Below are 13579 nucleotides of genomic sequence, written 5' to 3'. Positions count from 1 at the left end.
TTCCTGCAACTGATGGTTAACTCCTTTAAAAGTCTCACTGGCTGCATTTGGGGCAGGGCAGACCAGCGTGGTTGAAACACAGGGATTTCAGACCTCTGCAGAGGGTCAGTCCTTTTGAAAAGAGGCTCCGGAAGATTAGAAATGTACCTAAAATTAACCTGGTAATAAATTATGCAGAGGAAAACAGACTTCCAAGTATCTCACCCAGGACTAGAAGGAGACTTGGGGTTGACTGGGGATCTTGGTGACATAATACCATTCAGAAATTGAGCTCACTCCTTCTCTGAGCACTAAGATTACCTGCTTTGTCCCCGTGGAAGGCTGTTCTCAGAATTCTTTTATCCCTTATTTCAACGCCGCCTTCTTCTGACATCCAGTCTACATGATTTCACAGCCAATTTCTACCCTTTGCATTTGTGACAATGTTGTTCGTGTGCTTAAAGAGCTTTTTTTCCTTTACTGGCATGTAACCCCCTATTACAGGGAAGACTACTGTACCCTGTCTCAGTAACCACCGTAAATTCAAACCTCACCTGGGACTGAACAGAAAGTTGCTCTCTGGTGGTGGCGATGAGGCTAGAAATTGATGGGTCCCTAAGGGCTTTCACCATCCCTGCTACAGGACACAATTGCCACCTACTGGCTGCCTTTCAGCCAGCCTGAGCTGGTGGGAAGGGTCGCGTAGACGGTGGCAAACAAACGATCATCTCGCTGCACTCAAGCCCTTTCCATCATGGTTGAGGGAAACTGGGCTTGATGGGAGAAACTTGAGCTGGGGCTGCCAGCTTGTGTCTCCAGGTATCCCCAGCAGTGGTAGTTATTTTGCTGCCTTCAGAAGTAAGGAACAGCTCAGACTCATTTTATTCACCAGCCAGTTTGCAACATGCACAAAAAGAGGAGCAGCCAGCAGAGCACGGGGAGATTTTCTTCTCGGTTCACAAGCATCCTTGACTGTGTCTCTTTGTGCCTGTGGCTTTGTGCCAAAGGCTTACTTTTGGTTTTAGGCCATGCAGGTAAAAATCCATAAGGATTATTGATTGTTTTTATGTTGAAATGTCTTTTTTTTTTCCTGAAAAGAATATATGCAGCAGAGGGGGCTCTTTCACAGCTGGTCCCACCAGGAAATAAAGATGAGATTAATCTTGTAACTTCAGTTTCCAAAAGTTAACCTAGAGAAGGTGACTGGGCTCCTTTGAAGTCATGGAGGGAAAGTAGCCTTCATCTCAAGCTCTTTGGTTAGCACAAGATGAAGCCCTGTTGACCTGCTCTAGACTCCAACTTTTAGACAGCTGAAATTGGGGAAGGAGATCCTAATTCTCTGCCTTGAGCTTGAGATGTGGCCAAACCTCCTAACCTCAGAGCTGGATCTGAGCAAGATGACAGAGGTCATGAGTTCTTTAGTGAGCGGCCTGAGAGAAATGGCTTCTGGAAGGGCAGAAATGAAAGAGCAAGACACCACAGAAGGGTTTGCTGCCCAAGGCCCAGGACAGCTTTGCTCATTTGAGTGCCACAGAGAGGACAAAAGGCCATTTCCAAAAATTACTCAGAAATAGCTGAGAAGGGATACATCAGGACTTTGTGGGCCATATCCATGTGCACAGGACAAGGTTCAAATTGCAGCATGGAGAGGTTTGGTTAGGCAGAGATGGTAGAGAAGAATGTATTGCAGAGGGAGGCTTAGCAGCTCTATTGTGGATTTTTAAAAACAGGTTAGTCAGACATCTGTCAGGAATAGTTTGGATCCAGCTGGTCCTGCTTTGAGGTAGGGCAATGGTTTCCAGGTCCCTTTCATCTCTAGTTTCTCCTAATTTTTGCAATGCAATGAAGATGTATGGCTATGTGCTGGCTCTGGCGATATTTTTGCAAATATGAGCTTGACTTGAAAGTCTGAATCCTAACTGAGGAGCATCTGAAATATGAATTAAGGCTTGAATCCATGGTGTGCATGAGCAAGGCTGAGTATGAACTGGTTTAGATAGTTCGGGACTTCTGTTCCAATTTTGCTCCAGGCTCCACGCCGCAAGCATCTTTGACTTGAGCATCATCTTTCATCTAGCTTTTGAAAAACCTTGATTTTTCTGGCCTCCACACTCCATCCAATCTGCCAAAGTCTCTCAGCCACATCTCAGTGTCCCCATAAACCATCATGTGCTTCTCCTCCAGACGTACACTGGTTCAATACTGGTGGCAGTAAACCCCTACCAGCTCCTACCCATCTACTCACCTGAGCAGATACGCCTGTACACCAACAAAAAGATTGGTGAGATGCCACCACACATCTTCGCAATTGCTGACAACTGCTACTTCAACATGCAGCGCAACAACAAGGACCAGTGTTGTATCATAAGGTGAGTTGGTGAATTTCCAAATGGGCCATATCCTGAAAATGGATGCTGAGCACCTGCAGTGTGGTTGATTGATAGGGAACAGCTTATCAAACAGAATCAGAAATTTCAATGATCTATTAGGTCTTCCATCCACATATTCCCAGTGGTCTCTGCTTGCGGTCACTGTTCCTAGAAAGGTGCTTTGTCAATCCTTTGGTATTTATCCTAGAAGCCAATAAATCTCAAATATTCAACTTTAACCTCCCCTTTTAAGTTTAAACCCAATATTCCTATGAACATCAAAGATGCAAAGATCTATACATTCTGCACTAGGAAAGGCCAGGGACAAGCTTGATCATCGGACCTGTGGTTCTTTACACTGTTAAACTGGTGTCTCCCTGCATGGCTCTGCTCCGGACTCATCATCACTGGGTCCAAGAAATGCTCAGTCACAGTTACGGGCATAGTTCAGTTCAGTCTGTCCCAAATGGTGGTATGAACCAGAGTTTATTCTCTCAGCCCTCCAACACTACCCTATTGGGTTTTCAACCCTCAAGCAGTCCTGCATGCATCACCTGCCTCCAAGGCATGCCTACCCTAAGTTTTGTTGCACAAAAGCATTTCTCTAGAGCACCCCGCGCACAGTATTTCAGATACGTGGGACTGACAACACCACATGGTAATGATTACCTTGCAGGGCTGAAAAAGCATCATACGGAGCCCAGAGAAGAGTCAAGGCCAGGCGTGGTGCCATGTGCCAGTGGCCAGACAACCCTGAGAAGCGAGGAAATTTGGCCATGGGGCCAGGGCTGGTTACTGAACACCAGGAAGGTCCATCTCAATCATTTATACTGGTTAACCCATATATTAGACAGGCCATAGACTCACACCAAGGGATTTCTGCCCAGCCCTCCCTCTTGAGCCATTGCAAGTTGACAGTGGAGAGAAAGTTTTGGGGAATAACTCTTGCTTCCTGCCCCGTGACCTCCTCTCCTACCTGCCCCTTGGTAGGGCATGCCCAGGGGACCTGTGAAAGTGCCTGCCACTAAAAGACAGTATTTCGCAATCTGCCTCCTAGTGCATTTTGGCAGCTCAGGACTGGCCATGAAGGTGCCCCATGGGACCAGCTGGCCCCTTGGACCACAGGCTCATGGTTTGCTGATCATACTTGGAAAAGCACTGTCTGAAAGTGCTTCCTGACCTTCTTAGTGATGATTGAATGATGGTATTTGCTGGAGAGACCCAAACCCAAGCAACAGCTTGGGCCAAATGAACTGGGAAAAGAATCTGGATCTTGGCTGGAAGCTGTCTGGTACTGTGTCCTTCCATGTCTCCTACAACCAGTCCTTGGGATGCTGGAAACCCATCCTTGGTGGCCTCATCCTGCTTGCACTAGCAGAATAGGCACAGAGACATCAGTCCCTTTGGAGACAGAGAGAGGGACACTAGCAGGGACGCAGCAGGGCTTCCACTGACCTCGGTTCCTGTCGTCTTTGCAGCGGTGAATCTGGAGCTGGGAAGACAGAAAGCACAAAACTGATTCTGCAGTTCCTGGCAGCCATCAGCGGTCAGCACTCCTGGATTGAGCAGCAGGTCCTGGAGGCAAATCCCATCTTGGAAGGTGAGACCTCAGATGATGGAGGTGTTTTTTTGCTGGCAAAAAAAATTCAGATTCACAAACCACAAAATATGGCCAAATGTAAGTCACTTGTATTTTGAGTTGTATTTTGAGTTTCAAAAAGTGACAAATTTGAAAAAAAATATCAAAAGCAATGATGTAAACATTTGTTAAAAAGCACATTCAGTTTCTTTCCATTTGAATTTATTTTTCACAAGACAAATATTCTCTGATTTGGGCTCTTAAATTGTCCATTAATATTTTTCACAAATATTGGTGAAAGCAAAACGTTTAAGCTGACCTGAAATATTTTTCAATTTTTTGATTCACTTAAAATTGAAAAATGTGTTTTTCCACTTAAGTCAGAATTTTTGTTCCCCAAAATTTCAAAACAGAAACCTGAATTTTTCCTAGTTCTCTGTGTAGACTGGGATTTTAAAAATGCTGATCAACAAACACACAAAGCTCTTTCGAAAATTCTCACCACCTCTGCCAGCGCTGTAATTATAAGCAGAGCACCAATATTCTGCAAATGCTGCATATTCAACTAACTCATTTTTTGTTTTATTGGACCATAATTGCAAAAATCCTATTCCTATTCTTTGCTGGTTCAGCAAAACATGAGATTAATTTGACCAGAGATTCACAGACCAAACACCTCGTGCTGGCAATACACAATAGCAAACCCCACCTTTTCCTTCCAAGATCAGTGAATGGCGGCAGGATGCAGAAAGAGAAATACAGGCAGTTCAAGAAAGAACCAGATAACGAGAATCGGCTCGTGGCCTTCGTAGGTACGTTGCCACGCCGTTACCGCAACCAGTTTTAATTGGATGTCTGTAAATTAAACAGGTGGTCTGACCTTCTGGCCCCTAGATGATGCCAGATGGACCTTTTACACTTACGCAGAAAAATTGTATTTTCCTTAAAGTATAACGTTATTTTTCCCTCTCCTGCTACTCACAGGGAGCAGAGCTTTGCTGGGTAAACATCCCCCTAGGAATCCACAGAAATGTGAATATTCTGCTTTCCATGAATAACGTTAGCAGAGCAGTCAAGAAAGTCACTGGCTGAACTTTCCTTCTCTGTGCTCCGTTGGAGCTTCCTTCCGTCGTGGCACGAGGATGCAGTGGGGCTCCTGGGGCACCGCCGGGCTGCCTGAGCGCTGGCGTTGTGACGCCTCGTGGTGCGTGGCATGCACCAGGGTGTTTTCGAACGTGCACCTCATCACTGCTAGGGTTGAGGGGAAGAGAGGCTCTGTATTTCAGATGCGCCTCCGTCACCTGCCAGCAGTCCTGGAGCATCAACACCGGGGCGTGCTGGCCAGGACGCTCAAGCCAGCGGTCCACACGCACACAGAGGATGGAGGTGGTGGTGGTGAGGCTGTACCTTGAGTCCTGTGCTCAGTGTTGGGCCCCTCACTACAAGAAGAACATTGAGGTGCTGGAGTGTGTCCAAAGAAGGGCAACGGACCTGGTGAGGGGGCTGGAGCACAAGTCTGATGAGGAGCGGCTGAGGGAACTGGGGGTGTTCAGTCTGGAGAAGAGGAGGCTGAGGGGAGCCCTCATCGCTCTCTACAACTACCTGAAAGGGGGTTGTGGTGACGAGGGTGTTGGTCTCTTCTCCCAAGTAACCAGCGATAGGACAAGAGGAAATGGCCTCAAGTTGCGCCAGGGGAGGTTTAGATTGGATATTAGGGAAAATTTCTTCACTGAGAGAGGGGTCAAGCATTGGAACAGGCTGCCCAGGGAGGTGGTGGAGTCACCATCTCTGGAAGTGTTCAAAAAATGTGTGGATATGGCGCTTCAGGACATGGTTTAGGGGACATGGTGGCGTTGGGTTAATGGTTGGACTTGATGATCTTGAAGGCCCTTTCCAACCTTAGTGATTCTGTGATTCTGTGATTCTGGGTGCCTTTTTCTGCACAGCCCATTTGCAGGCAGAAGCCTCCCTCTGGAGCCTGGCTTAGCCGCTACATTGCCCTAAAGGATGAGCTCTTTCCTCTTTCCTCAGTCACCAAATCACTCACCAGCAGCTCTGTCATTTCCCACACAGCGTCACCTCGCACGCTGCAGCTTGCTCGACCCTCCTGAATTTCATCAGCTGCTGCCAAAATCCTGTTGTCCTACCCCTTCTTCCTGGATAAGGTCACCCCATTCCCATGCCTCCTTCCCCGTGCTCCTCTCTTTCTTTCCGAGGACAGTCACCTGCAGTATATCCTGTTGCCCCATGCTGAGATAAAATTGAGCCGCCCAAACTTCAGGGTAAGACTTTGGGGCTGGTTTTACCCTCTCAGCCCCTCTCTTTTGATAATTTTTTTTTTTTTTGCCCATGAGACCAGAGCCATGATCCTCCCTGCATCAGGTCTCCTCTAACCTACCGAAATTCTTCCCTGCAGCTTTCGGGAACGCAAAGACCATCCGTAATGACAACTCCAGCCGATTTGGGAAGTACATCGATATCCACTTCAACAAAAGGGGAGCCATCGAGGGGGCGAAGATCGAGCAGTACCTGCTGGAGAAGTCCCGGGTCTGCAGGCAGGTCAGGCGATGTGTCTGCAAGGCACGGGAGCGGGCACCCAGCCCGCCAACCTTTGCAGTGCCGTTGCCCTTGCAGAGGTAACGCTTGCTCTTCTACTGCAGGCCCAGGACGAGAGGAATTACCACGTGTTTTACTGCATGCTGAGAGGAATGACGATGGAGCAGAAGAAGAAGCTGGGTCTTGGGAAAGCCACGGACTACAACTACCTTGCGATGGTGAGAGCGCAGCGAAGCCCAGGTTTGGTGAGGTGATGCGGTGAAAGCTTCTTAGCAAGGGAGAGAGAAGTGAGAGGTGCTTTCTCCACAGCCCATGAGTTGCTTTGCTGGTTATGACCTTCCTGAGTCTTAGCCACAGGGTTTGTGGGACTTCTTCGTCCCACCACCACAAGCCTCACAGTCTTAGTGCAAACCCTCAACCCCTGTGTATGGACCGGGTTATTTCCACTCTTCTTGTGGAACGGGGCATGTGCTTGAACAGGTTTGGTGTCTGCTGCCCAGGCCACTTGTCTGGAAATAACCAGGGTGTTAGATATGACCCGATGCTCTTGCGGCAGCCACGGGTGAGGAGGCACGCACGGCTGGATGGCGCATTCTCGGCAGCATACGGAGCTGAGCTGTCTGTGCTCCACGTGCCTGACAGAGCCGGCCATCTCCAGCCCCACTCCCTACCTACCCGTCTTCCAGCCCAGAGGAGGTGTAATTAAGGCTGGCCCATCATCAGCAAGGCTGGGACCCAGCTTTCCAGCTGGATCAGCCGGAGTCTCCAGCATGTTTCCTGCTCGCTCTGTACCCCTACCTCAGGGAGCTTTTTCTCCTTTGCTGGTTGCAGCCAGACACAGGGTAGCTGGGGACAGCAGGGTAAGGTCACAAAGCTAAGCACTGAATCATAGTCTACGCCGAAGGGCAGAGCCAGATCCACAGGTTCATCGTCATCTTTTGCTTATTCATCCCTTAAACAAAATGTCTGCTGATTTAGGGGGAAGCCCTGGATAGCTTAGGGTTACAGCCACCCATGCCAGATACGCTCTGCTTCACCCCATGCACTGTGCTCTTGGCCTCCCCAGGGTAACTGTACAACCTGCGACGGCAGAGATGACAGCAAGGAGTACGCCAATATCCGCTCGGCAATGAAGGTCCTTATGTTCACCGACACGGAGAACTGGGAGATCTCCAAGCTGCTGGCTGCCATCCTGCACATGGGCAACCTGCAGTACGAAGGTAAAAGGACAACATGCAGGGTTGGAGACACTTCTACTCCTTATTCTGTGTGGTGAGAGGGAGCCAAGCTTTGGGATGGAGGGCTGTATTCAGACCACCTGCCTCGGTGCCATGCCAGGGACTCAGGTGCTTATAGTGGCACGTAAGGATAATAAAGGAGGAATAAGTCCACCTGCCCGCTCTGCAGGGCTGCCAGACGCCAGTACGCTCAGTGACACCCACCTTTCCTCAGTGTAGGGAGGTTGAATATGGCCACAGGCCATTCAGTAGGCTCAGGTTTTGCAAGGAGAGACTAACAGAGCGCTTGACAAGAGCCTGTGTGATTGGGTATGCCTTTGTAAAAGTGCCAAACTGCCCTGCTGTCCGAAATGACACAGAGATTTTAAAAGCCTCTTTGGAAGACAGAAGCCTAAAGCTTACATACTTGCACGCTAGAAATGTGTTTACCCCATCAGCCATTTAGGGTGGCTGGCAGAGCAGCGTACAGGTCCTTTGCAGCCAGCAGCAGGACCCCAGCAGCTGCATGAACTTTCCTCTCCTTTTGGATGGCCAGATGTTGCCTGGCCACCATGCGGAGCCAGTGGAGAAAGACCCCTTCCCTCACCGCATCTACCTTCTGCAGAGCCACATCCCTTGCTAACGACTTTCCCTCTGCCTTGCTTCCCCCAGCTCGGACCTATGACAACCTGGATGCCTGCGAGGTTGTTCAGTCGGCATCACTGATCACCGCAGCATCGTTGCTGGAGGTCAGTGTCTCTGCGGTGCTGCTGTCCCCTTTCTGGCTTCTTCCCATATTCCCAGTATCATGGCAAAGCTTCCTCTAGGCCAGGTTCTCCTTGCACCGCCGGCTCTAGGAGGCTGGAGAGGCCTGGGTAAGCCACCCTTTGCCCTGCACTGGCAGCGTGAAGGTGGGTGTCTCCGGCTGAGCTGGGTATCTGAGCTCCCTTTCATGCCAGTGGAAAGAAACAGGCACTTTGGTGGCACATCATCCTAAAAAGGACATCCAAAATAGTTCAGTCCTTAAAACAGAGCGTTTCCCTAATTGATGTAAAGAGAGTTCATTACAATTGCTGAGGCAGAGATGTCACTTATACTGTGTGTATCTGAAGCGAGGTGAGATGACCCTCACCCAAACCATCCATGCAGTGACTCTCCCAGGGAACACCGTCTGGGCACCGCTGGTCCCAGAGTGTGATCCACAACTGCCTGCAAGCTGTTTTCATGTACTTTAGGGAGTGTACACTTCCCTGGTTTGATCTCGGAAGTATGAAAAGGGGCCAAGGGTAGGCAAAGCTACATTCATGCTGGTAGCATACAGCTCTGCAGGCTTTGCTCTTTCATCTTCTCTCCCCACGCCTCATTAACATCTCACTCTAAGTCACAAGAACACTTTCCATAGTAAAATGCTGTATAAAAGTGTTAACTACTCTCTCTGAAAATGCCTGTGATGTCATTTGAGATATTTGCCCTGTAAGCTAAGAAAAGTCACTTACCTCCATCCATGGTTCCTCTCCGGCCATGCACATCCAGGCCAGTAGCCCTGGCCATTGCAAGGATACCTTGTGTTATAAAGTCAGCCGCTGTGTTTGGTGGTGTCTTTGCCAGGTTGACCCTCAGGACGTGATGAACTGCCTTACCAGCCGGACTATAATCACCAGGGGTGAGACCGTCTCCACCCCTCTCAGCATGGAACAAGCGCTGGATGTGAGGGACGCTTTTGTAAAGGTAAGTCTTAGGGCATTCCTTTCTGCTCCTGTTGATAAACTGAAGAAATCTGCCACTTTTAACACCAGAGCATCTACTGCACAGGACAAGCGTCTCGCTTGGTGCCCGTCTTAGCTCAGATCAGCAGATGGCCTTGAAACTGTGTTCTCATTGGGATGCACAAAGAGGTGAGATGGAAGGAGTCTAGATAGCCTGGTCTTCAGGGGATTTGCAATCTGGACTTGAGACTGTCTATACTCAAAGGTGACCTATGGAAGGAGCCAGCGTTCTGAAATTACTTCACCTGAAAAAACATCCCACCTTGAGCCCCAGGGTTAGGTCCTCAGTTGCTGTAAATCAGAGCAGCTCTACCTGTAATACCTACACCTGAATTTCAGGACCTGGGCATGTCTGCAGCAGTAAATTAAGCGGAAAATCACAAGAATAGGGATAGTGCGGTTAAGCAGCCGTCAGAGCACTTAGAGCATCACCTGAGGCTTTGGGGTGATGAAGGTTGATGGGGTGGGTGTGCATCACTGCTGTGCCGTTGGCAGCCCCATGTAAGGTTGCAAAACAAGCACCGGTCAACTTATGCCTCCCACTCTATCTGTGGGGAACTGGTAGATCAAGCTAGCTGGTTTGATACCTAACTAGTATCCAGACAGTGACTTCTCTAGTGGTGATGGGCCTTTGAATTAGGCTCCCCTCCTGGTAGCACTGCTGTAGCTTATACAAAAGAAATGAATAACACTGTAAAACAAGGAGTTCTGGAATTACTGAAGCAGCAACAGCTGCTTCATTAAATCAGAAAACTGCTCAGCCAGTGCTGCAACATTTAAGCCAGTACCTTGTCCAGGCGAGATGTCCTTGGCTTATCTAGCAGCGTAACGTGGCTCTGCTGATCTGTAGAGAGCAATGTTTAGAAACCAAGGACTTTCTGACTTTACAGCAAGCCCATAGATCCAAAATTTAGGACTATCTAAATTTGGGATTTTACTTTCAGTTGTATTTTATCTAGGCGTTCAGGTCCATTTTCCTTGATCTACATAACAGCTCTTGAAGCTTTAAACCATGCCAAGAGTCTGGTATAAATGTTGATGAGCATGTCCTCAGGGACTGTTCAGCTGCTGGCCATGCTTTAGGAAGCCTGTGCCATCACGAGTGAGGTGGTGTCACAGACTAGTAGGGCGAAGTGCTAACCTGTCTCAGCAACCTCCATCTTTGGGATATTGCAGGGAATTTATGGTCGGCTTTTTGTGTGGATTGTGGAGAAGATCAATGCTGCAATTTACAGACCTCCTTCCCAGGAACTCAAAAGCATCAGGAGATCCATCGGCCTCCTTGACATCTTTGGCTTTGAGAACTTCACTGTGAACAGGTATGGAGCCTGCAAAAGGAGAACCAGGTCTTAACCCTCCTTCACCACCCCAAGTTCAAGGTCTTGCAGTCCTTTCACCTCTCCTGAGACGAACAGGTCTGGGCTGGGCCAAGTCTTTTTCTGTGTGAGAGATTATCAGAGCTAATCACTTTTATCTTGCAGCAGACAATATATTTCCTAAACTGATTGGCTTTGGCTACACATGTATAATATCTATAACATTGTTTTGGGGGAGAAAAACTGAGTATCTGAACCGATAAGGAAATTCTCAGCCAATAGCAACCTTACTGAGTGGTTGACGTGGTCTGAGAGTATTGTTTCAAGCATGGAGAGAGATGGAGAAAGATGGTGGATCATGGTGGATCTAAAGTGGCCTTTTCTTCACCTTCCCTCCACAGTTTTGAACAACTTTGCATTAACTTTGCAAATGAAAACCTGCAGCAGTTCTTTGTGCGCCATGTCTTCAAACTAGAGCAGGAGGAGTACAACCTGGAGAACATCAACTGGCAGCACATTGAGTTCACTGATAACCAGGATGCCTTGGACATGATTGCCATCAAGCCCATGAACATCATCTCCCTCATTGACGAGGAGAGCAAGTTCCCCAAGGTGTGTTTTGGGCTCAGCCCTGCTGCCAGTGACTGTCCTGTTTTTACCCGCTTTGCACTTTGCATGCTGGCACCCTATGAGAGGGCTGATCAGCCCCAACACACATTCACCAGTGGGTTACCTATTCATAGCTTTTATTATGCTGTTACATTTTCTTCCATGAGTACCACAACCATGCTTAAAAGAGTTTACCACTTCTGGTGGAAGAATATTCCTGCAAGAGGCTGAAGAATAGCCTTTGACAAAGTTTAAAATAAAATAATATTAAATATACATCCTTTGGAGCACTACCTTGAATATAGCACAACATGCCAGTGATATTTAATCCATTTATTTAATATCTGCATTTGAGATATCCCTTCCAACACGTGTCTTCTCAAAATAAACACACATTGTCACCCGAGATGAAAAAGAAATGTACTATTGTTTGGAAAATTATTTTAACGGGACAAGCCCTGATTAAGTGTCAGATCTTTTCCTGCATGCACAGGGTACAGATGCCACCATGTTACACAAGCTGAACTCCCAGCACAAGCTTAACACCAACTATATTCCTCCGAAGAATAATTATGAAACCCAGTTTGGCATTAACCACTTTGCCGGAATTGTTTACTACGAAACAAAAGGTATGGGGCAGCTCCGGGGCACTGCGGGTGTGAGGGGATGCTCGGGGCAAGGCGAGCTGCTGCCGCTACAGATGCCACCATGTTACACAAGCTGAACTCCCAGCACAAGCTTAACACCAACTATATTCCTCCGAAGAATAATTATGAAACCCAGTTTGGCATTAACCACTTTGCCGGAATTGTTTACTACGAAACAAAAGGTATGGGGCAGCTCCGGGGCACTGCGGGTGTGAGGGGATGCTCGGGGCAAGGCGAGCTGCTGCCGCGTTGGAGCGCGGCGGGGGGTAGCCCACAGTAGTGCCAGTGTACTCCTTCTCTGGCCGCAGTGACTTGGCCCTTCAGCGGTGCCCATGAGCTGCAGTTTGGGGCCCTTTCGCTGGTGTGCGCCCGTGGCAGCATTGCAATGCTTTGCATCACACACATCTTTGATCCAGGCTCAAGATGCCCCTCTTCTTCTTTCTCTTGGCCCCCCTTTCTCTGCCCACTCATTACCCCCATTACTTCCCCCAAAAGAGCCAGTAGCCCAGCAACCCAGAGGCTGCCTGCAGGGCGCAACCTGGCCATGTTGCACTGTGTCATCTGTCTATGTGTTGTCCCATTATTCCTCTAGGTTTCTTGGAGAAAAACAGGGACACGTTGCATGGAGACATCATTCAGCTGGTGCATTCTTCAAAAAACAAATTCATCAAGCAGATCTTCCAAGCAGATGTGGCAATGGTAATGCAGGCGAGAGAAGATCTTTATTCATGGGGGGTGTTCCTGAAAGGGGCAGAAGATTTGCAGCGAGTCATGTTGCCCTGATGCCGCTTGGGGTGTTTCAAACCTGTTAGTGTGAACCAACCATCAGGAAGTGTTCATGCGGTGTCACGGGTACATCCACACTCAACCCCCAGTTCACCACATTCTGTTTGTCAGATATTATTTTGTGCTTAGATTGCTCCTCTCCTAATTGGGTAGGGATGGGAACAATAAGGTTTGTGTAGAAATCTGAGAGAGAAAGAGCTACCCCCTCCACGTTGAGTGGTCCAGATCTGTGTATTATAGAGTGAGAAGTGAAAACCAAATATTTTTAGACCAGAGCAGAATGAAGGGATAATCTGGCTGGCCTTTAAGCCCACCAGCAGGACGGGGACGGACCAGCCAACAGTTGTGTTTTACTGTTACAACAGCAGAGTGAGAGAACACGAGGTGTGAAAGCTCAACTTTAAAGCTCCCCTTTCCACATCCCAGGCATCTGGGAGGGTGTGCGCTTGCTCCATGTTCAGTGTGGTTTAAGATCATGTGCCCTGAAGCTTTGGAGAACGGCACGGTTACTGCTTTAACTCTTCCCACCCCATCTGAGCATTTATTACTAGGGTACCATCTTCAATGCTGAGACTTGTGACTATTTCACCATTAATAACACAAATATGACGTTTTCTTCAGTAAGTTGAACATCTGCATCTCCCTGCTAAGACATTATCAGACCTACTCCCAAAATTAAAGGAGAAACTCTTAAAATATCAACCTTGCAGAACCTGAAAGTCTACACAGATAGGTCACTATGGCCAAATCCTCCA

General features: G+C 48.3%; 1 protein-coding gene across 1 annotated transcript in view; it reads left to right on the top strand.

Annotated features, from left to right (window-relative positions):
- Positions 1-13579, top strand: part of LOC104617094 (unconventional myosin-VIIa-like) — a gene marked incomplete at its 3' end in the record, with an annotated part of 41118 nt that overhangs the window by 8761 nt on the left and 18778 nt on the right. The window contains 11 exon segments of the mRNA XM_010282321.1: positions 2164-2348; positions 3827-3948; positions 6344-6486; positions 6588-6701; positions 7550-7703; positions 8373-8449; positions 9309-9428; positions 10643-10785; positions 11184-11394; positions 11885-12020; positions 12631-12737. Of these exon segments, the coding sequence (XP_010280623.1) occupies positions 2164-2348; positions 3827-3948; positions 6344-6486; positions 6588-6701; positions 7550-7703; positions 8373-8449; positions 9309-9428; positions 10643-10785; positions 11184-11394; positions 11885-12020; positions 12631-12737 (1512 nt within the window).

Source organism: Phaethon lepturus, unplaced genomic scaffold (assembly GCF_000687285.1).
Source record: "Phaethon lepturus isolate BGI_N335 unplaced genomic scaffold, ASM68728v1 scaffold10412, whole genome shotgun sequence".
In the NCBI taxonomy this organism is placed as follows: domain Eukaryota; kingdom Metazoa; phylum Chordata; class Aves; order Phaethontiformes; family Phaethontidae; genus Phaethon; species Phaethon lepturus.
Note: the sequence above shows the minus strand (reverse complement) of the source record. Positions and strands in the feature narration are given on the sequence as shown.